Raw genomic sequence first — 25,145 nt, 5'->3', positions numbered from 1 at the left:
ATCCTGGATACTGTTGTCAAACATTTCACTTTACATATGTTAACCACACAACATCTTGTCATTATCTTGGCTTCAAATCATTAATTATCCTTTAAGGATAATCTAAAATGAAAAAAAGTCTTACATATGTTCACATATTTACCATTTTTGGTCCTCTTTGTTACTTTGCATAGAAATAGGTTTCTATCTGGTACCATTTTCCTTCCGACTAAAGGCATTCTTTAACATTTCCTATAAAGCAAGTCTGCTTATGATGAATTCTTTCAGCATTTTGGGGTCTGAAACAGTTTTGATTTCATTTTCATTACCGAAAGATATTTTCACTGATATAGAATTCAAAATTGAGTCTTCTTTCAGTAATTTAAAGATGTTACTCCACTCTCTCTAACATTCTTATCTTTGTTCCTCTGTGTCTCTTAACTTCAGCAGGCTTAAGAATTTTCCTTTGCCACAAGTTTTAAGGAATTTGATTCTGATGGGTTTTGAAATAAACCCATTGATATTTGACCCAGTTGATATTTGAAAGCTGTCTCATACATTTTGTGTTTAAAAATTTTCAAATGGGTAACTCCAATCTCTATTATATTTTGGCCAGAGGCAAAAGTTCAATTTCACGTTTCCCATTTTTACCATATAAAAATTTTATTTTTTATACTTAGCTTTTAAATTCCATGATAAAAATGTTTCATCTACACACATAAAGTTACTAGAATTGTTTTATTTATCCCACCTCTTTTAATACACATTATGTGCATTTATAGAAAAAGGCAATAGGAAAATATTAATGGATTTAAATACAGCATGTAGGCAAAACACACTTTTATGTTTTCTAAACCTGTTTGATAATGATATAGAAGGAAGCTTGTTACAAATCATAATGCTTTCAATAATCTGTCAGGAAAGAAAGATCATATTAGCACCCTTTTACATTTCAACACAAACGTATTCTCTGAGCCACACTAGGAAAAAGTAATATTTCTGTTTTTATTTCTTGAAGTCATCATTAGTACGTTTACACTTATTAAATATATCCCTCAAAATTTCCATCACTTGGGAAAACCATAAAGTTAGTAAGCTAGCTAGGTTTCTTTATTATTTTAGTAAATATTTTTATCTCCGAAGTCAAAATTGGGCAGGAGTGCTGTATACAAGGTACATAGCTTACATCTTTGGGACAGGAGACGATAAGAAGGTAAACAAGCCTGGAGCCCTCCTAATCTTATACAACTAACACCGTAGATCATGGCAGGTAGATGCACACATCCACCCATTCGCAAAGAGGTGTAAATTCTTTTGACAATGAACTTTCTAAATTTTACGGTAAGGTCAACAATAAAAAACATTACACACAGCACAGAAAGAATTAGAGAAAGTTAATGATATAAACCACAAAACAAAATAATCTACACTTCTCATTTGGAAGGGGAAAAAATAGGACTAATACTGTAATACTTAGCATCTAATATAAAATTTTCACTGATTATAAGTTGAATCATGTTGATTGAAACTTTACAGAGTAACTTTGCATTTTACTAATTCATAAGATAATCAGTAGATATGCAGCTCTAGTTGAGGCTTATAAGCCCCTGAACGTTTTCATAGGTAAAGTGAAATTAGCTACAAAATACAAAACAGGAGTAGAGATTTGTCAGAAGTACAAAACACTAACATAGATGCAATAGGTATATAATGTAATCTGTGCAATTCAAAATTCCCAGAATTTTCTTATGAAATGTACAAGTAATAAATAATAGTCATACTTGACTTTATCAAGTTAACAAAATAATTACGAACCACCGTTGTGTTTTACTAGTCAATTGCTTAGAAACACCAATTGCCATTTTAAAATTATTTTCACCATAAAAATAGAAGGCATATCAAGCTCTTTAATCTTCAAACATCCAAAACAATTTGGAAGGCAATTATCAATCAAAAATATTATCTGTTAAAAAAAGGTAATTAAAAAACATACATAACCTATTTTTTTTTTGCACAATTTTCTTTTCTTATGAAAAAGGGCACTTAGTGTGTAGCTAAAGCTTTTGGAAAATAAAGATACTGCTGACTTTCCTACTAGGCAGATGACATGTACAGTTCTTAATATAAAAATATAAATATTTTTGACAGAGAAGATGAAATAGTGGTTGGTGTAAAATCCCATCACCATTTTACTTGAAAAACACTTTTTTCCCCAAAGACCATAAAAACAATACTGATTCCATGCAGTTGTGTTGCCAGAAGCTTCTCCAATTACAAAACATTAAGGTATTCACTGAAATTTCAAAAGTGGGCCCGTAGTCTTTTGTTTTCTTCTCGTAGTCTTTCAATTTCAGCCACTAAACCTTCATTCACTGAGTATCTTTCCAGCAAAGAGTGCATTTCATTCTAGAAAAGGGGAAAATGCTTTTTAAATCATTGGTATTTCATTTATTTGGCAAGCTGTTTTACATACTTTCAGCTATCATATCTGTCATGTTCAATTAACTACCTGAATGATATTTCTTGTACTTAACCATCCTTACTACTTTGTTAATATAAATGAAAGATCACTGGTGGAAGTTATATATTTGCAAGGCTTACATTTGTACATGTGGGAAGCTTTTAACTTAAATAAATAAATAAATAAATAAATAAAATGGCTGTGAAAAAGTAGCCTTAACTATTATAAGTTAAAAAGAAGAGGGACCAGGGGCGCCTGGGTGGCGCAGTCGGTTAAGCGTCCGACTTCAGCCAGGTCACGATCTTGCAGTTTGTGAGTTCTAGCCCCGCGTCGGGCTCTGGGCTGATGGCTCAGAGCCTGGAGCCTGCTTCCGATTCTGTGTCTCCCTCTCTCTCTGCCCCTCCCCCGTTCATGCTCTGTCTCTCTCTGTCCCAAAAATAAATAAAAAACGTTGAAAAAAAAAAATTAAAAAAAAAAAAAAGAAGAGGGACCAGTTAAAGTCTATTTTACTTACTAAATTTCTAAAATTCCCTATTTATTTATTGTAGCAACTAGATATAATAAAGTAAAAATATATCACCCTTTAATGGACTCTTTTTAGATCCACAACTCTACACTTATTTAAAATAAAATATGTCATACATACCAATTGCATGTGAAACTGTTTAATCATCTCCACTTGTAAATTCACAATGTCCCTATGGCATGCTTCTCTAGGGAAGAATGTAAAATACTTGTTAGAATTACAATGGTTTTCCCAATTCTAGATCGTTCAAGAAAGTGGCTAACCTTTTCTCATTGTTTCAAACGATTGGATGTTAATAATAAAAATAATAATACCAACGTGTCTAGAATTTATTTACTATGTACTAGGCACTATTTCTTGGAGACAGAGAGAGAGAGGGCACGTGAGTAGGGGAGAGGCAGAGAGAGAGAGGGAGAGAGGCTCTTAAGCAGGCTCCATGCTCAGCACAGAGCCCAACATGGAGCTCAGTCTCACGGCCTTGGGATCATTACCTGAGCCAAAATCAAGAGTTGGACGCTCGATTGACTGAGCCACCCAAGAGCCCATTTCTTGTACTTTAAATGGAAGAACTCATTTAATCTTTACCATTAGGTGCAATTATTACCTCCATTTTACCAATTAAGGAACTGAGTCATGGAGCAGTTAAAACTATCCAATCAAACCACCAGTAAATGGTGGAACTAGTATATAAACCCAGGCTGTCTACCTCCAGAACTCTCATTGTACTACATTCCTTAATATAGAAATTATCATTAAAGAAAGACAGAGGTGGGGCACCTGGGTGGCTCAGTCGGCTGAGCATCCGACTTCGGTTCAGGTCACGATCCATTGCGGTCTGTGAGTTCAAGCCCCGCGTCGGGCTCTGTGCTGACAGCTCAGAGCCTGGAGCCTGCTTCCCATTCTGTGTCTCCCTCTCTGCCCCTCCCCCGTTCATGCTCTGTCTCTCTCTCTCTGTGTCAAAAATATATAAGCATTAAAAAAAATAAATGAAAAAATAAAAAAATACAGAGATTCATATTACAATGAAATACATACAGATAATTTACTAGGTTATAATGTTTTAATTATTATCAATGTTTTAGCTATTAAAAAAATATCTCCAGTAGAGTAGAAAATGGGTATTTGGGTGGTTATAACAGAGGTTACCCAATAAAATGCAATTAATTCAGGCCTACAAAAGAATACATGAAAATTATGAAGTATAATAATAAAAGGATCATTCAGTCACCCACCACACAACTTATGAGCTAGAACATTAGCAAAATCATAGAAGCTTCCTATATGCTCTTCTCTGATTCCATCACTTACCTTAGGAGAAGCCCAAGAAAGAATTCACTCCTCTGATGAATTTTGTTTAAGCAAAGAAATAGTTTTTTAAAAAAACAACAAACATCTGTCTAACATAGAATATACAGTCAATATATTTTCATTGTGCTTGTTTCTGAGTATTACAAAAATACCACATCCTACATAGTACTGAGTAGTGCACATTTAAAAAATAACCCAGCACCATGTTTTCAACATTCATCTTCTATACATCTATAATTCACTGATTTCTGCTGGTGTATACATTCTCCTATCAACTGACATTTGGACTGTTTTCAAGATTTTACTGTTACAATGTTGTTATAAGCAATCATGCATGTATCTTTCAATCCACATTGCCAATTTCTATAGATGATAGATCCATGAGTAGATACGCTGAATTAAAGGTTATGATCCAGATGTATACTTGTTCAGTTTTACAAAATAATGCAAATTATTTTCTGAAGTGGTAATATCCGTGGACTTGCTCATCATCCGTGTGAGAGAATTCCTCTTGCTCTACGTCCGCATCAAGGCTTGGTCTTGCCAGACTCCGTACAACATTCTCCCACCTAATGGGTGTGTAATAGTGTCCCACTGCATTTTCAGTTCTCTGATTCACAGGATTGGACCTCTCACCTTGTGTTCATAGACCATTCCTCTTCTGTGAAATGCTTGCACAGGTCTTTTCATCTTGTTTTTCTATTGAATGTCTTTTTTTCTTATTTATTTCTCTTTACATAACCTGATTCTTTGTTGGTTATATGAATACTGCAGATAGATTTTTGTCCTGCCGCTTTGTTAATGGTATCTTGTGATGGACAGTCATCAACGTTCTCTAGTTACTGACCTATTAACACAATCAAATTTACCCATCTATTTTTATAGGTAGTGTAGCCTCTTGTGTTTTGATAACTTCCCTACCCTGAAGTCATATATAAACTCTCTTAACAATGCCTAAAACTTTACCCTTTAAACTTTTACTCTGGGTGGAATTGATTTTTTTTTTAATACCTGGGAATAGGGATCTATGCTTTTCCTCTGTCATATATCACATTTCTATATACGCACAGGTTTTTCTCTGGTCTATGTGCTTCTTTGGGGCCGTTTGTCCACCCTGTGCTAATGCTACACTGTTTTAATTATAGCTTCATAACTAAGCTTATCATCTGACAAAAAAGTCCCCTTCAACCTTATTCTTCTCTGGAGTGTCTTGGTTATTCCTGGATCTTTTCTTCTTTCACATAAATTTTGAAATTATCCTATCATTGTCTTCCAAAAACCCAGATAAGATTTGATTATAATTTTACTCAATCTATAGACTAATTTAGAAGAACTGACATCTTCATAATATCTTTCCACTTATTTAAGTGTTAATACTTTCTAATCAAATTTTAAATGTTTTTCTACAAAGATTTTTACCATCTTTGGTTAGATTTATTCCTAAGTACCTTACTTTTTTTTTCTTACAACTATACTTTAAAAATTCTCTTGGCTTTCTAATTATGACAAAAGCTGTATTAAAAACAAACAGAAAACACCAGAGAACCATGAAAATTGCTAGGATTAGAGAAGCCATGGTCTTATAAAGGAGGGAAGTCTAGTAGGTAAGCCCCACCTTTCCCCCTGCCTTTCCCTCTGGGGGATGTACTGATACTTCCGTGTGGGGAAAAGAAGCTGAAGGGAAAGCAGTGGCCTGGAGCTTGAGAGAGTCTCACTGGGTAGGGCTGTGCTAGGTTGGGAACAGTCAGGACAGCCAAGGCTTTAAGATACCAGATCCTGGAAAAGGGGTACCTGCAGAAAAGTAAACCTAACATTGCACTCTCCCCTTGAGACACCTGTTGACTCCTATCTATGCCTGTCCTGGGTTAGATGGCGGGAAATCAAACACAAAGTAGCAACTAGAGCAGAGGAAGATTTTGGTGACCTTGTGATGCTGGGGAAATGGAAGCTAAAGTGCAGGACCCACCAAGGTAAAAAAGCCAAGTGAGACTCCAGACGAAATTCAGCTGACATCCCAGAAGGGCACAGACTAAACTGTAGGAATAGAGGCAAACCAGAAATAAACTAGCCCCAAGGAAACCTGAAAGCCAGCAAGAAATGGAACAAAGTGATCTTCTTGCTGGAAGAAATTTAAATCTTCTTAAAAGACAATAAAAATAGAGCCACAGACATCTGCTTAGGAGGTAATCTCTCCAACTCTGATGATGAGGTCAAGCCAGATAAACTGTAAAATATACATGTTGAAATTCAACTCGAGAGTGCAAAGAACTCTAAATGCACCAAACTCTAGAAAACAAGAGACCCACACTTATTTTCATCCTCCACAGAGCAGTGGTGGGGAGACAGCAGCTGTTGACAGGGTAAGGAGAGCACGCTGAAATCTGTATAGATTTCTGGAGGCAAGTGAGGACTGGCTCAGCAGTTCAGAATCCCAAGGAGCCCTAGCCAAAAAGGAAGTCCCCGTTCATGCACCAACAATGCACAGGCCTTCACTGAGGGCTTCTGGAAACAAGCAGGGGCAGAGCAGGGGGCCAGAGATGCACAAGGTCTGTGAAGACTAAGGGCAGCAGCCAGTGAGCCCTCTGAAGCACTCTAGGCCCTCGCGGAGAAGGCAGCCAGCCTCCAAAGCTGAGGGAGAACAGCTGACAGAACCCCTCCACACCTCGCCTCCCCTGTCCCTCCACCGTAAGTGCGGCTGCTCAAGACTTCCTGAAGTCACAACAAGTATATTTATAGAAATCCTCTGAGCCACTCTGGGTCCTGAGTCCCAAGCCAGGGCTGCCTTGGTTGACGGAGGGGCAGAAGAGTTGAGAGAGGCCCCAACTCACCCCTACTCTCCAGGTGCAGGCATGCAAGGCAGGCTGAAAGCTGAAGGCAGGGCAGTGCTGTCTTGCTCAGTCTGCCCCAGCATAAGAGCTTTCTCCCTTTCCAGCACTGCTTTACTCACATTATATTCAAGTCACTTTACCCAGACAATTCTGCTGTCCTGCCACATATATACGTTCCTGAAAAACCTCATATTCTTTAAAATTGTTGTGTTGAAAATAAGATGACCCGATTTTTAAAAAAGTAGCCTGTGTGTGTGTACACACACAGGAGGACAAATACTGCATGATTCTACTTATATGAGATCTCTAAAACAGTCAAATTCATGGAAGCAAAGAACAGAATTGTGGGCATCAGAGGTTGGAAAGAAAGGGAAACAGGAAGTTTCCAAACACAAATATGAAAGGTCAGTTATACAAAATGAGTAAGTTCTAGAGATCTGCCGTACAACATTGTGCCTATAGTTAGCAATACTGTATTACACAGTTAAAATGTTTTTATTCATTTTTGAGAGACAGAGAAAGAGAGAGAGAGAGAGAGAGAGAGAGAGAGAGAGAGAGAGAGATGGGGAGGGGCAGAGAGATAGAGAGAGAGAATCCTATGCAGGCTCTGCATTGTCAGCATGGAGCCTGATATGGCGCTCAAACTCATGAACTGTGAGATCATGATCTGAGCTGATGTTAGATGCTTAACTGAATAAGCCACTCAGGTGCATCTATACTCAGGTGCCTCTTTCTTAAGAAGGCAGATCTCATTGCGAGTGTTCTTACCACAATAAAACTAAAACAAAGAAAAAGGAAAAAGAAAGAAGAAAGAAAATAACAGGACTTAAGGAAAATGGATTGGAGCAGATTACTCAAAACTTAATTTTTTTTAATCTTTATTTATTTTTGAGAGTGAGAGAGAGAGAGAGAGAAAGGGAGTGTGAGCAGGGGAGGGGCAGAGAGAGGGAGTCACAGAATCCAAGGCAGACTCCAAGCTCTGAGCTGTCAGCACAGAGCCTGACATGGGGCTCAAAACACAAACCGCGAGATCATGACCTGAGCTGAAGTCAGACGCTCAACCGACTGAGCCACCCAGGAGCCCCCAGATTACTCAAAATCTATGCAACTTTGTAACAAAAACAATTAAACCCTAGTAAAAATACCAGCATAGTTTAAATATTGAATAATCAAAGACTTTACCTTAAAAAAAGTGATGGCCACTTGATAAAAGGGTAAGAAAAAAAGAGAAAGGATTGGGGTCATCAAACATGGAGGCAAGGATAAAATACCCAAAGATGGGGGATAATCACAAAGTAAGTCGTTCCTAACACAGAGCCCACAGCCAAACCAGGTTAAGAGAAAGAGTATAGGAAGAGACAGCACTGATAGGTGGTTTGCTGCCTTCAGCTATGTTCATGTACTTGGTTTTAGTAGCCTTTACATGAACCAGCAAAATTTCCTCATCATATTGTCATCACTGTCCTATTTATCAATCACAAATGAATTAATTTACATTAATTAACACAACACATTGTACCTACCCCATTTAAACTACAAGGCCTTTGTGGGCAGATCATTCATTTTTGTACCCTTAGTATCCAGTACATATTCTAGGCATGTTGTAAATGTCAAAAATGATTATTTTCCTTTAAAAATGTATGTGTTACCATTTAAAAATATTTTTTTTCAAAAACCTTTTAACATTAAAAAGAAACATGCACCAACAAAAACTATATATCTTCTCTAATATTCTTGTTCCAGACATTCCAAATCAGAGCTAGAATACTAACTATATAGGTCCTAAATGGGGGGCGGGGGGGGGGCGGGGGGGGGGAACACAAAAGATTCTAATAACTGAAAATAGTTTCTGATATATATTGTGATGATAGGTAAAAGGAAGTAACACTGTAGAACACATTCTTATAGTGTTCAAAATTCAAAGGATAAGACAACGATAGATCCAAGCAAAAAAACTTTTAATTCACTCTTACATTCTGATGCATTCCGTTTGAAAATATTCAGGGGGCGCCTGGGGTGGCTCAGTCAGTCAAGCATCTGACTCTTGATTTTGGCTCAGGTAATGATCTCACAGTTTGTGGGGTCGAGCCCCATCTATGAGCAGAGCCTGCTTAAGATTCTCTTGCTCCCTCTCTCTCTACCTCTCCCCTATGCATGCGCTCTCTTTCTCTCCCTCTCTCTCTCAAACATAAATAAATAAACCTAAAAAAAAAACAACAACGAAAAATTCAGAATTCCTTTAAAAAATTCTTTCTCTACTATATTAGTACACATAGCATACTTAATAGGTGATTTATAAATACTGCAAGTAAGAATATCATTTGACCTTACCAGAATCTGTCCACACTTTTTAATGTTTATTTTTTGAGAGAGAGAGACAGAGCGAGCACATGGGTGCAAGTAGGGGAGGGGCAGAGAGAGAGAGGGGGACAGAGGATCTGAAGGGGGCTCTGTGCTGACAGCAGAGAGCCCAATACAGGGCTCGAACTCATGAACCAAGAGATCATGACCAGAGCTGAAGTCAACGCTTAACCAACTGAGTCACCCCGGCGCCCCTGTCCACATTTTGATGATAAAAAAAATCCATGATGGCAGCTTGCCTGCTACACTGCCTTGCCAAGTCATCTAATAATTGCCATAGGTAAATATACATTTTCCTGGCTGACAGTCAATAAATTCAGTACAGCAAGATCAACAAAACTCATCATGTTTTGTATGGTTTTATGGACCCTAAAACCTGGGCAAAAGTAGCAACCACCAAAATTACTTATAGTTTTGGTTTTATACCCAATAAAAACAGCCAGTTAATGTCTAGATAGAAAGAGAAACTTCTTAATTACTACCTGAAAATTGAAAATAGTTTCTGATATATATTGTGATGATAGGTAAAAGGAAGTAACATTGTAGAACACATTCTTATAGTGACTTCTTACCTGAAGTCATCCAATGTCTCCTGTATCATATTCTGAATAAACCGGATTTGAACGGATGTCAATGGTGCATTTGGCCGATTATTTCCAATGGTATCAGCTATTTTTTCTGAGAGTGAACTGGCAACTCCAGCAGTGACAGAGGATGCTATCTTTGGATCTAAAATAAAAAATGGAGAAAATATTAATAGTCAGCTTAAACTAAGAGATATCAAACATTTGTAAATAAGATTTGGCACGAGAAGACTAGAAAAACAGGTAAAGAACAGCATTCCTGTGACATTTAGAAAAACTCACTGTCTGGAATACAAATCTTAGAAACTTTCTAGGACATTATTTCTAATACCCATTTATCTATCTATATGAACTGCCAACTGTCTAATATAATAACATATGACAGAGGGATTAATCTTGAAGAATCTCGGAACCATTTCCTCTTACAAAAGATGAATGTGACATGTTGCACCACAAACTAGATAAACCAAGACTATTAAACATAAACAGAGGGAATACAGAAGTAAAGTACTGCTACAAGCAAAGCCCCAGAGTTTATGCTAATACGTCCACAGAAACCTTAAAGTGAAATATATCTAAATAAGAGTTTCTTCCATACAAAGAGTTGTTTTTTATAGATAACTATTATAAATGAAACAAATACTCCATTAAATGTGATCAAGTTTTTAGGATCTATGGCATGAACCCCACATTAATATGGAATACGGCTTTAATATGGAAGGGGACAAAAAGACAATTCCAGGTAGTTAATGACTCATTTCCAAAGGGTCCTACGTTATATTCCTATTTGTACCATATTAGATCAAGACCCTTACGTATTAGATTGAAAATAAAATTCAGACCAAAGGAGTATCGAATCAGGTTGCTGAGTTTAACCATTCATATGCATGTCACTGTCCTCTAGTAAGAGTCACAGTAGAAAAGTGTTGTAAATTTTAAACTCCTTTACCTTTCTTACCCTATGATCACTCTATTTATTTATCCTTTTCAAGTTAACTAGAGGGAGTTTTCAACCTAACACTTTCAAACATCAGGGAGTTTTATGTACTTACTTGGAGTTGAGGATCCATTGACCGGGGGTTCATATATTAACTGGGCTTCGATTTCTTTCTCTGGTTTTTCAAATTTCTCAGGACTTCTTGTTTGGTTAGATGGTGGAGAGGTATTCAGATTTCCAGTTTCAGCACCAGGGATCAACTTTGCAAACTTCACATTGAAAATAAAAAAATTCATATATAAATTTTGGTTTTACCCTTATTATACATATAATTTATACCTACTTATCTTTTTTTCTAGTAGGTAGGGTCAGGAAAATGAAAAATAAGAGGGATATAGAAGAAGAAAAAAAATTGCTACAACTAGTGGTAAAATAAATCCTGTCCACGAATCAAAAACAATTTCAATGAGAACATGATGGGGAAGAGCTCACTTACTAAGCATCTGCTGTTGAGTATCTTTAAAATGGTAATCACAGGCAAAAAACAAACAAACAAACAAAAAACAACCAGACTCTCACATGGTAACTAGTCAGAAATATTTAAGAAGTCAAAAGACATTTTTGTACTTCTTCAATATCTTTCCAGTATCATCCTAAAAAAATCAATATGAAAATAAACAGACATAGTATAGAACAGACTCAGCCTTTCTGGTAACATTTGATCATTTTAAGCCCTTATGTAGCAAATTAGCTTCTATTTTGGATACTGTATCAGAGCAGAAGATAATAAGGATCTATTATATTCTTAGCTCCACCCCTTTGCTCTAAGACTTAGGGTAAATGACTTGACTACCAATTGGTGCTTTCTGCAGCAATGGAAATAAATTCTAAAAAACTCAGGTATAAACTATTCTTAGACAGTCAAGTATTTTGTCATAGAAAAAAAACAGTTTAAGTTTACGTCTGCTTTTACCTCCAAAGTTTTCAAAGACAGATTTCAAAAGCATCCTTTAGTTTTTAACACATGACATCAAGATTCAAGAATATTTTTCTAGCTGGTAGGTGCACAGCACTGTTAGTAATCAGGACACATCCCTGGCAGCTGCCCGCTTTCTGTCTAGTGATGAGCTTCCTTATGCTACTGACAAATCCACACAGCGAGTTCAGTACCGTTTTCAGGCAGATACCTGTTTGAAGGAGTCCTTAGGTTCCTGTTTTCCCAGATATGTTTTCTTAGATTCAGCTGTCAGATCATGATTTTCATTTTCTTCTTTCCCTGGAGATCCCATAAAAACGTTAAGAGGACTAGAATGCAATACTGAAGTGCTTGACGTTCCTGGGTTTTTTCTTGGAGGAAAGACTGAGTTCAATTGTGGTAGAAAGTCAAGGCCTGAAAAAACAGGAGAAAAAAGCTATTTGCATATGATTTTCTCTAATCTTGAATATTTAAGAAAAGCACTTAATACGACAGACAGGTTAATATGGTAGAAAGACATGCAATTTGGATTCAGAAGACAGGTTCATTTGTCAGCTCTAGCCCTTATTTGATGTACACAAAATCTTGGGCAAAAACTGTAAAACTCTTGTTTCCTGATCGGTAAATGTGATGCTGACATCCATCTGTCTCAGTACTAAGGCTTAAAAGAGATACTATACGTAAAAATACTTTGAAAATCACAAAGCCCAATTAATGTTTTAGTCAATATTATTAGTTTTTGATAACTGAAAATTGTTAATTTAGTATATATCTGCAGCATATCTTGATAGGCAGCCTCTAAGATGGCTCCGAATGATCCCTGCCTTCTGGCATGGATCCATGCCCTCGAGTAATTCCCTCCCTTTGAATGTGGGCTGAACCTAGAAACTTGCTTCCGAAGAAGAGAATACAGCAAGAATGGTGGGGTGTCACTTCCAAGATTAGGTTACAAACACGCCACAGCTTTCATTTTGAGGGCCCTCTCTGTCTTGCTCACCAGCTCTGAAGGAAGCCGGCTGCCATGTTGTCAGGTGCCCTGTAAGAGGCCCACATGGGAAGGACTGGCATATTCTGCTAGTAGGCACATGAATGATCATGCAAGTAGATCCGTGCCCAGTCAACCCTGGAGATGGCTGCAGCCCTGTTGATATCCTGATTAAACTAAGCCATGCTCAGATTTTTAACCCACAATTATGAGGTGATAAATATTCTCTTAAGCTTCAATGTGTTGGGGGAATTTGTTACACATCAATAGATAACACAATACCATTTTTAATTTTCATAAAAATACTTCTCAGTAGTTCTTACCATCTTTGCCTATGGACTCATCGCCTCCCTTGTTAACCACAGCATCTATAATAAAATTAGAAAATCAAATTTTTTAAATTGTGAAAAAGAAGCCATAGCAAAAATTCTCCAAAGAGTTCGATTTCAAAAAGGAAAAGTTACAGTTGGGACTCATATAAACTTCCCTTTTCACTCTTTTACCTTCATGCAGAGCAGCAAGTATGAAAAGTAATTCTACGGTATAGGGTCGTTTAATGAGACAGCAAGGTATATGAGAAACGCATTGCAGTAGGCTCCAGAAATCTATAATCCAGTTCTGCCTATACCATTCAATAGCTCTATGACCTTAGACAAGCTTTTTATACAATTAGCTTTAGTTTCTGCAACTATATAATGAAGAAAATGTCTGGACCACCTCACAAAATTGTTCTGAGGATCAAGTGAAACAATGTGAAACTATTTTGCAATACAATGATATAAAAAACATAAGTTTCCATTAATGTTTTAATGACAGAATATGTATAAGAAAATTCCAATACTGTAATACTATTCATTTACCAATTAATATCCAAAAGTTGTTCAACTCCATTTTAGCTAATTAATAGAAAAATGGGCAAAAGTCATAAAAAATTCACCAAAAATTCAAATGGCCAATAAATTATCATATATGATTATCACAGTAATAGGACTATCATCCATCCATCCATCTGCATGTGTATATATATACCTACTAATTGTACAAAAAACATACACTTTATATCATTTATTTATTTTCATTATTTTACACAGCCTTCACACCCAGTACAGGGCCTGAACACTCAGAACCCTGAGATCAAGAGTCAGATGCTTACCCAACTGAGCCACCCATGCACTACCCCTTCTTTATTTTACACCTATACTTTAAGAAATTACTAGTTTCCCTTAACAAAAGCAGAAATATTCTTACTCAAAAGATGAAGACATTAAGGCAAACAGATTAAGCAGAGTTGAATTCTTGAGATCAAAAAACAAGTCTCTTGACAATGAAAATCAGTAGTATATTTATTATCCATGTTTTTTTCTTATTAATGATATGAAAGTCTAATAAATGAAGGGCATAAGGCTCAAATTCTAATCATATTTTTAAAAAGTAAAGAAGAATTTCTATCCTTTATTCATTTCTCTTAAAAACCATTAAAGAGAATTTCATTTATAACTCAAACACTTTCAAAAAGCCCCTTCCTACATTCTTCAATTCAAAAGTTACCCCAGGGGTTCTCATAAGCCAAAGCTCCCCAGATGGTTACTAACCTCCAAAACCTTTCTCAACTCCAGCCCATGCCATTCTACTCTCCTTTGCCCACATCTTTCCTGTCTTTATTCTTTAACTATGTAGTCTGACCTCTCTTCATCCTGAAAGAAAGGAATCCTTTCTCTTTCATTAGGTGGAAGACAGGGAAATCTGACCTGGCAAATAGTCATTTTCAGGGCATGGTAAGGCATAAAGCACTAAGTAATTCTGTGCCATCACACATGTACTTTATTTTTTTAAGATATTTATTTTTTTAATGTTTATTTATTTTTGAGAGAGAGAGAGAGAGAGAGAGAGAGAGAGAGAGAGAGAGAGAGAGAGAAGCACGGAGAAAGGGAGACACAGAACCGGAAGCAGGCTCCAGGCTCTAAGCTGTCAGCACAGAGCCCAAGACGGGGCTCAAAGTCACGAGCCTGATATCACAAACTAAGCTGAAGTTGGACATTTAACCAACTGAGCCACCCAGGCACTCCTACTTATTCTAATTATGAAATTAATTGTAGAAAATTTGGAAAGTAGATAATTTTAAAGGAAAAATGAAACTCTATAAGATCAAGAGTGGATGTAACAATTTAAACATACTGCTACTGCTGACATTTAGGTTTGCTCCAGAGTTTCAATACCATAAACAGTAAACATACAAATCTTTGTAGGATACTGTGAATATGTTATTAGGTAAATTTACAGAAATAGAATTAACAGGCCAAAGGGTATGAATATTTAAGCGTGCCAAATTATGCTCTAGAAATTTACCCATATTGTTGATAATACTGCTGTTAGCAGTGAGACTATCCCATTAATGAAAACAGTATGAACATCAGTACCAAAAAAACACATCCAAATAATGTGCCCGGTTCATACAGTATGAACAACAATGATATATGTTTCTATATATCAAAATGACAAGTTTTTTATGTTTTTATTTTCTTTTTAATGGCAACATCTCCTAGCAATGGGGAGAGGAGGGAGGGAGGGAGGGAAGGAAGTAGAGAGAGAGACTGTGTGTGTGTGTGTGTGTGTGTGTGTGTGTGTAGTACTTTCACACATAGTGTAAAAGATGAGGCAATCTATCACCTAGCCATACTTCTTCATGAAAACAATGAATAAATAACAATTAGATACTAATAATAAAAAACAATTTTTTTAGGTTAAAAGGTATTTTTTGCCTATCAAAATATCTAAGATTTTAAGATTTATTAGAAACTAAAAAACTGCCTATGGAGGCAAAATTTCCTTTAAGACACTTCTGTGGAAATTAAAATGCTAACTTGAGAGCTATTTGCATAGTTCCCATGTGAAAATGACAAGCGTATACTTTAGAATGGTAACATCTGAAATATCAGGGCAAAGGAAAAGATACCACCCCAGGGACTGAGAAAATTAGCAACTGTCATGAACAGAAACAGACTGAAGCTATTACCCACATCTTTTAGCGAGACTAAAAATGTAATGACTGCCAGCAAGAGAACATGATCCTCTGATCTGAAAAGACTTACCATCTCTGATCGGTGAAAACATGTCACCTAAACTACTTTTTCCAGTATCATCAAAGCTGAAGAAATCCTGATTTTTCCCACTGTCCGTTTCCTTAGATATAATATCAGTGTTTATGCTTCGAGGCAAACCTTATAGGAAAATTAGATATAAAAATAAATGTTACTACAGCCAAAAAAAAATTTATCATCAGAAGCTCAGTTCTAAAAACTAATGCATTACCATATCACTGGTAATATTACAACTATGAGCATCAGGAAAACAAAATAATATAACAACAGCTCAGTTAACCATGATTTTCATGTAATGAAGGGCTCCTCAAAAGCAAATAATCTATTCATTTATATAATACCATCTTATTTTAGCCTTTTTGATGAAATTTTTCTAAAATAATTTATATACTTTGCTACCCTCTTAAACAGTGTACTGAACACAACCAACTTCTATTAGAACAGACTCACTTTTATGATCATCTATAAATGATTAAAGAAGTCTGTAAAGCATTTAGCATGATGCCTGACACAGAGCAGATTCAAGTAATGTTAGTTCCTTTCCCCAACAGTAAATGGATCTCTTTTTGCCCTCTTCCGTCTTTTCCTTCACTAACAGTGGAAGCTTAACATGCTGTCGGTATTATTGACCTCAAATGACTTCACTAGCCTCAGGATAGTTTACTAGAAGGAAGAAAACCAGAATACTAAACTCATAAAGAATAGCATAGCAGACAATAATAAAGAGCCACAGGTTTTGTTTTCCCTGCCAGTATATAATGCAAGGGATTAGGGCAGGGACTTTGGAAGAGGAACTCTGTGAGCTCAGTAGCTTCTTGCTCATTTCTGGGTTGAGGACTGAGTTCTAGAAATTCGAGACCTGTGACGAAAATCTGGTGTTTTAATTGGTAGCATGTTACCGTATTACACTATCATTTAAGTAGTGTTTTATTTGCTATCTTGGTCCCAAGATCCTGAAAAGCTAGGATAAAAACAAAGAACAGCCAGCATATCCAAAAATGTCCAAGTCTCGCAAATGAAATAAACTTTTATAATAGTACATGATAGAAAATTAAAATATTACTGAACATTTGTACACCACTATCATTGAAGTGTTTACACCACGAGTTGAATTGTTATAAAGAAGAAATTTTCTCTTCTTCTTCTAGGTCGTTAAACATTATGAATGCATAACTCTAGCCTCTGGAACTTTAGGAAACAGAAGTTTAGTATCATTCGGAAGTAGTGCTAAAGCCTTATGTTTTTACTTCTTAAATGGCTGTTTCCTACTGAAAGTGAGCACTAGCAATAAATCTGCAGAGGTTCTTTATTCTTTTTTAATTTTTTTAAATGTTTTTATTTATTTTTGAGACAGAGAGAGACAGAGCATGAGCAGGGGAGGGGCAGAGAGAGAGGGAGACACAGAACCCGAAGCAGGTGCTCCAGGCTCTGAGCTGTCAGCACAGAGCTCGACGCGGGGCTCGAACCCACGGACCGTGAGATCATGACCTGAGTCGAAGTCGGACGCTCAACCAACTGAGCCACCCAGGCGACCCGAGGTTCTTTATTTTTTATAAGTTTTTATTTAAATTACAGTTGGTTAGCATACAGTATAATATTAGTTTCAGGTGTACAATATAATGAGTCAACACTTCCATACAAGACCCAGTGCTCATCACAACAAGTGCCCTCCTTAATCCTCATCACCTATTTCACCTATCCCCGACCCACCTCCCCTCTGGTAACAGTTTGTTCTCTAGAGTTAAGAAAAAGCAAAGCTGGAAGCAACACAATTCCAGACTTCAAGTTCTACTACAAGGCTGTAGTGATCAAAACAGTATGGTAGTGGCACAAAAATAGATACACAGATCAATGGAACAGAATAGAAATCCCACAAAGGAACTATATGGTCAATTAATCTTCAACAAAACAGGAAAGAAAATCTAGTGGGAAAAAGACAGTATCTTCAACAAATGATGTTGGGAAAACTGGACAGCAACATGTGGAAAAATGAAAGTGGTCCACTTTCTTACACCATACACTTAACTCAAAATGGATCAAAGACCTAAATGTGAGACATAAAACCATTAAAATCTCAGAGGAGAACACAGGCAGTAACCTCTTTGACATGACTCACAGCAACTTCCTTCTAGATATGCCACCTGAGGAAACAAAAGCAAAAGTAAACTACTGGGGCTTCATCAAAATCAAAATCTTCTGCACAGCAAAGGAAACAATCAACAATACTAAAAGGCAACCTACGGAATGGGAGAAGATATCTGCAAATGACCTATCTGATAAAGGGTTAGTATCCAAAATCTGTAAAGAACTTCTAAAACTCGACACTCAAAAAACAAATAATCCAACTAAAGAATGGGTGGAAGACATGAATAGACATTTCTCCAAAGAAGACATGCAGATGACCAACAGACACATGAAAAGATGCTCAACATCACTGATCATCAGAGAAAGATGAATCAAAACTACAATGAGACATCACCTCACACTGGTCAGAATGGCTAAAATCAACAACACAAGAAACAACTGGTATTGGTGAAGATGTGGAGAAAGGGGAACCCTCTTGCACTGTTGGTGGGAATGCACTGGTTGGCGCCTTTAGTAGAGCAACATGAACTTTTTACAAATCTCAGACTCATTTTAGGGAGTTTAAAATAATAGTAATAGTAATGATGAAAACTGTGATGACAGTATTAGTAAAACCATAATTTACTGAGAGCCTATTGTGTGTCTATTGATTTATTTTCTCTGGTTTTCATAATATCGCTAAAAGTTATATATTATCTATGGAAGAGAAAATAAGACTCAAAGTGGTTAAAAAACTGCCCAAAGTCATCCTAGTAGGAAGTCACAGACCCAAGACTTATGTCTAACAAACTCTCTGTTTCAGAGCGGGGAAACGTACATGTATGTGTATGTAAGAGAGAGCAAACGATGAAGCAAATGTGGCAAAATTTATAAAACAGTGAATCTGCTGAAGAGTATACTAGAGCTCAGGAGTTCTTTATACTATTTTTGAAAATTTTCTATAAGTTTGCAATTATTTCAAAATAAGATTAATAAATAAAAGTTTCTAACTCTTTGTGGGTACAGGGCAAACTTTCATTTTGTCAGAAACTTTGCTAATCAGCCAAGAGTTATCATTAATCAGTGACCCTGCAGACCCAAGTCTTGCATTGCCTAATTAATGCTGTCATCGTTACATGAGTTTCCTTATTAAAAACTAAATGAATAACAGTGAGATTTCATAAAGCTCAGAGTAAATGAGAGAAACTTTATTTTATTTAATTTTGGAAATATGAGCAAAATCAGTAATAATAAAATTATCTTTGAAAATAGTGACAATTTTCATAATATAGTTAATTCAACATCTTGGCAAACATTACTCAAAGTTATATTTCAAACTTAATTTCTTCTTCTAAGTATATAGCAATAATATTTGCTTCCAGGAGTTCTTAAATAAGAACTAATTATTTTTTTATATAATATGTAATGACTTTTATGTAAGGATGATGTAGATATTAACAGAAAATTTATAATGAATATATATACTATTTTTTTAAAAAAGCTATTCCATACTATCAAGGCTAACAAAGTTTTGCTTCTACTTGAAAATCATAAACTCATGCTGAGAAGGTATCAACCAATACTTGTGTCCAAGTTAAGTATTTGTCCTGAAACCTTAAAAAGACATGGATACATCCATTTCTAATGAGACTAGTTTGGAAACAGAGTGGTATATATACCATGCAGGCTTTTAAAAAATATGTTGTAAGGTGATAGTATAGCATATCTTAAAAAAAAAAAAACAAAAAAAAACAAAAAAAAAAAAACCAAAACGTTTTCAGGAATTGAGAGAAAAAGAATATTCTCTATAGTAAACAGGGAAGCTTATCATCATATTACACCTTCACAAAGTCTAAATGAATTTTTTAAGAACCATTTTACCAATATGATTATTGGAATAGAAGAAATTATTTAAAAATGACAACATTTTTGTTTCTTTTTGTTTAACAAACTACTAATATACTGCTTAATAGGTGCCAGGCACTATTCAGCACTTAAATAAATTCACTTCATCACCTGACTTACTTTGTTATGAAATATGAAATAAAAGAAGTCACTAATAGCTTTTTTTGTAACTCAGAGATCAAATCAAAGTGACAACATCAAAGAATCATATTCTCTATTGATTAATCTGAAGACACAAGACATCCAGTCTGGAGTGGTATTAAGGATAATTTCTAAATTGGTATTATTCTATTTGTAAGATAATATTTCTTACAACAAAAGTTCAGCTGGGGGCACCTGGATGGCTCGGTCGGTTGAGCGTCTGACTTTGGCTTAGGTCACGATCTCATAGTTCCTGGGTTTGACCCCCCCGTCAGGCCCTGGGCTGACAGCTCTGAGCCTAGAGCCTGCTTTGGATTCTGTGCTTCCCTCTCTCTCTCTGCCCCTCCCTCACTTGTGCTCTCCTTCTCTGTCAAAAATAAATAAACATTAAAAAAAAAGTTTAGCTAAATAGATTAAGTACCTTTCATTAATTTTTAAAAAATTTATAGGGGCGCCTGGGTGGCGCAGTGGGTTAAGCGTCCGATTTCACCCAGGTCACGATCTCGCGGTCCACGAGTTCGAGCCCCGCGTCGGGCTCTGGGCTGATGGCTCAGAGCCTGGAGCCTGTTTCCGATTCTGTGTCTCCCTCTCTCTCTGCCCCTCCCCCGTTCATGCTCTGTCTCTCTCTGTCCCAAAAATAAATAAACGTTGAAAAAAAAAAAAATTTATAGCTCAAGTTAAAATGGTCACTTCTTCCATTTTTACCACCTACTAATAATTTTACTTAAATACACAAGTGAATTTGAGTTCTAGGCTCTTGAAGAAAGTGCTAATAATATATATTGGGTCGGGGTGCCGGGTGGAAACTCCAAATACCATAAACGCATAAGCAGCATTTACCTGCTTTGTCTTGAACAGCAACTGCTCCTTTTCCCCCAGCTGTTGTCATGGGCTGTGGGAGAGCTGTGCCAGTGGAAGAGGTGGCTGCTTCTCGGCCGACTCCAGAATTCTGAACTCCTCCACTGGTAGTGCTCACATTAATGGCTCGTTTGTTCACAGCTGTGGGCTTATTTGAACAGCCTTTATTTAAACTTGACTGAAATGTAATGGAATATTTAAAAGCTCAGGTTTCTAATGCTCCATAGTATACATTAATATTTTATCAATTCCTTGTTAGGATAAAAATACATATATTTTCCCTTACAAATCTTAAGCCTGCTGATGAATCTGAGAGTTTCCCTCTGAACCAAAAAGGCTTTTAAAATATTTTTGAAGAAATACGAGAATTAAGGACAAAAAAATAGTTTAAAACCAAGTATCAAGTAACTTTGTATCAAAATTATTTAAAATGCTTTCATATAAGAATGATCATAAAGCAAAACTACAATGTGTTTAATGGACAAAATATGACTTCCATATTCTGAGTTACACTTATTTAGTAAAATCCAAAATAATCAAAAGAAAGAAAATACCTTACCTTAGAAAGAGCAGTGGAGTACTGAAATGCTATACATCGCACAGAAGTCTTGTGAGCAGTGATGGTTTTAACTGGTGATTTCAACATCCTTAAATCATATTGATATATTTTCCCACGGGAAGATCCAATAGCCAAAGTGGCTCCATCAGGCATGAAATCTACTGCAGTTAGAGGGGTATCGGCCACTAGTGTTTTCACTAGCCTTTCGAAAGGGGAACAAAGTCTATGTAGGTATGTGAATATATACAGGTATACAAGCATATGTGACGTTAGACAGCTATCGACCAAAACCAAAGTTACTTAGAATACACATCCCAAATATTTGCATAAAGCAGAAATTCAGAATTAGAGACCTTTCTAATACAATGGCAGATAAAGGAACTGCTGAACACACCATTCTATTTTTCTATTCACTTCCAACAGGTTAAGTTCTACATCTTCAGAAGCAATATGTATTCCTTTGAGTAATTACTACTTTGACCGTGAACGTGACAGACTTCCTGGTGTTACTCCACAAACAAGGGTTCTAGTCTCAGGGTTAAGGAGGCCCTAAGTATCCCCTTTCCATTTATTGACCTGCTCAAGTCTCAAGAGGACTATGACCTTTCATCACAGGGGAGCAGCTGTGCATTTCTTGACCAAAAAGCTAACAATCCATGTAGCTTGATCCTCATGAAGCCAATACAGAAATATGGATACTGATCTGCTGAAGCTGAGCTTTTTGCCACAGTGTCTGGTGTATGAGAGAAATGCTTACTGACTCTTAAGGTTCTCAGCAAATTAGTTAACAAGAAAGAGTAAAACAGAACAATTTTTAAAAAAGAAGAAAGTGAAACAAGTAAACTTTTAACAAGGGCTGATAGTGGGTCCTTCCCTAGTAGTAACATTACCATTTTCTTCCACACAATCTTTAGATACGGCTAGGTGTTTTGAATACACCTGTAGCACTCTTATAGCCATTTTTTTTTTTTAACAGCTAACCAAGCACAGCTATAACTGTAAGAAAGAAAAGAAGGCACAACTGACCCAGATACTTAAAAGATTACATACCCTTTAGCTCTAGATCAGTGGTTCTCAACTAAGGGCAATTTTGCTACTCTTGCTAATTTGGGGAATACTACTAGCATCTAGTGGGTAGAGGCCAGGGATGCTGCTGAATATTCTACAATACCCAGGACAGCCACCCCACCCCCTGCCCCCACACCCCACATCCAAGAATTATCCAGCCCAAAATGTTAGCAGTTTAGAAACACTGCTGTAGATAATGAATTAATTTTAAAGCAAATTAATCATATTGCCTTAAAAAATATATTCAGTTGTATTTTTGAAAAAGAATACTATGCCTGTGTGCTAAAATAAAGATGTGCAATCATTAACATGCTATTCTTAACATTCATCATCCAGATGTACTCTAAAGAACATCCACATTTCATCTATTTTTTTCTGCATGTGAGAAAAAAGAGAAAATTTTATCTTTTAGATATCAAGTACACAAACTTTAGATGTCCCAAACATTAATCAGAGGTCTATGCAAATCACAAATATGCCTGCTAATGAGATTACAGTTATTTGTTACTAAATTAAGAAATGATCATGTCACACTTACTTCTTACTTGAAGTATCATAGAGAATGATTCTTTTATCCAAGCCTATAGTCACAAATAGCAATTCATTGACAGGAGAAAAACAGATGCCAGAAGCTGGAGCTTTATGTGTACTGTCAAAGTTATGGTATGGACTCTGGCTATTCACATCCCACAGAGTTACTACTCCGTTATCCGAAACACTGCCCAGTAGTGATTTCTTAAACAAGGAGTACTTCAAGTGCCGAACAGACTACGAAAATAAGAATAAATTTTATGTAACTGTAAGCATTCATAAGAACATTTTATATAAACTATATAAATAATGGCCATCAACCACACTATTCACAGGGGATTTAGGACCTCTCTGGTTTATAGAGTAACAGGTTTTAATTATGACAACCATAAAATCATTTAGTGGGCTATAAGATGACCCCAATACATACCAATATTCTAGTAATTAAATCTGTCATGATTTTATTATCTTGGAATAGAGCTACCTCAATCTCCCCTTTTGCGGAGGAAAAATACAAGATGTTGAGATTACTACATTAATTCATCAGGATTAGGAACATCTACCATAAAGGCCCAGTAGTAGCCAATCACAGCTAAAACACGAACAAGTGTAAGAGAACACTGGCAGAAAATGAGCAATATTTCAAATTTATTTTCTATATGTATTTTAGATATTTGGATATATTTGTTTGAATCTGAGCATCTGATGTACTGGCAATTTAACACCTGAAGCATAATAAAAAATTAACTAAATCACAAAGAAATAATTGACAACACTATAGACTGGGAATGGACAATATCCACTCTTTCAAAGGCATCAGCCTGAGGGCAATACTGGCCTTTCTCTAAACACTCCTCTCTGGGGGCAGTGGAGACATACTCTCTTTCTAGTTTCTGTTGGACCAGAAAAAACAAAGATTCAGTTTGAGTAAACAGGTCTTGAATTAAAACTGGATGAATTTTATCCACTTTTACTAAAATGTTGCTTTCAAACTTGTATTGATATTATCATTCACTGAGCAGAGGATTAAATATTTTACATTTAAACTAATTTTTCATTGCACAGAACCAGCAATATAAACACAGAAATTAAAAGTAGAATCCAGAGTGGGAAACTGGCTCTAAGACATCTTCAAAGAGTTAAGTTACAGTACTGAATAAAGCAATAAAGCAGTCACTAGGAGATAGTAGCCATATATAATATATATATATATATATATATATATATATATATATATAAAATTATAGGTTCCAGATAAAACTGGCACAGAACAAAAGTCAAATCTGAAGGTTGTTTGTTTCTTCTATCCAGTTTAATCTATCACACTCCAAAAGGATTTGAAACCACTAGCTCTACGTATTAAAAACTCATATACTACTATCTTCTAAGATATTTTAACGTAAGATACAACAGCCCTCGACAACTAAAATATTTAGGAATAATACAAAACAAATTCTGTCCAAGGAAACAAAAGGAGTATTTGTTACCAGACACCCAAAGTAAGATAATTACTATGGTCGTCCATTAAATTTGGCTCCTCATTTTCATATGATTAGAGTACAAACAGAAAGCATTGGTTTATATTTTGCATATTTGTTGAGGAAAAGTATATCCACTCAAATAGCCAAATCTTTCCTCTGGTCTATACTCAAGAAAAAATACACTACTCACAGCTTAACTATATAAAAGACACAGAGATTTTTTAGTGAATTGTGATGTTTATAGAGTCACATATCAACCCATCAAAACATAAGCAAGACAATTTTTTAAAAAATTCTGCAGCATGTTAAGAGTTCATATAGTTAGGGTCCTTCATAAAATCTAAATTTGAATTTTTTTTTTTAACGTTTACTTATTTTTGAGACAGAGAGAGACAGAGCATGAACGGGGGAGGGTCAGGGAGAGGGAGACACAGAATCTGAAACAGGCTCCAGGCTCTGAGCCGTCAGCACAGAGCCCGACGCGGGGCTCGAACT

At 36.1% G+C, this 25,145-nt stretch overlaps 1 protein-coding gene across 4 annotated transcripts in view; it reads right to left on the bottom strand.

Moving 5' to 3' along the window:
• Positions 1 to 698: 698 nt before the first annotated feature.
• NEDD1 (NEDD1 gamma-tubulin ring complex targeting factor) overlaps positions 699 to 25,145 on the bottom strand; it is a 49,186-nt gene continuing 24,739 nt past the window's right edge. For 3 of the 4 annotated variants that reach the window (XM_043562208.1, XM_043562209.1, XM_043562211.1), the window contains 10 exons: positions 23,177 to 23,406; positions 21,571 to 21,772; positions 20,994 to 21,189; positions 16,035 to 16,163; positions 13,269 to 13,313; positions 12,172 to 12,374; positions 11,100 to 11,253; positions 10,036 to 10,192; positions 3,087 to 3,153; positions 699 to 2,385 (listed from right to left, as the gene is read on the bottom strand). In XM_043562208.1, the coding sequence (XP_043418143.1) occupies positions 2,281 to 2,385; positions 3,087 to 3,153; positions 10,036 to 10,192; positions 11,100 to 11,253; positions 12,172 to 12,374; positions 13,269 to 13,313; positions 16,035 to 16,163; positions 20,994 to 21,189; positions 21,571 to 21,772; positions 23,177 to 23,406 (1,488 nt within the window). In that variant the 3' untranslated portion in view covers positions 699 to 2,280. The remainder of the gene's footprint in view (positions 2,386 to 3,086; positions 3,154 to 10,035; positions 10,193 to 11,099; positions 11,254 to 12,171; positions 12,375 to 13,268; positions 13,314 to 16,034; positions 16,164 to 20,993; positions 21,190 to 21,570; positions 21,773 to 23,176; positions 23,407 to 25,145) is intronic. The other variant, XM_043562210.1, reaches the window with a different exon arrangement.

The sequence above is a fragment of the Prionailurus bengalensis genome, chromosome B4 (assembly GCF_016509475.1).
Source record: "Prionailurus bengalensis isolate Pbe53 chromosome B4, Fcat_Pben_1.1_paternal_pri, whole genome shotgun sequence".
Lineage (NCBI taxonomy): Eukaryota > Metazoa > Chordata > Mammalia > Carnivora > Felidae > Prionailurus > Prionailurus bengalensis.
The sequence above is the reverse complement of the archived record's forward strand: the minus strand, read 5'-3'. Positions and strand labels throughout refer to the sequence as shown.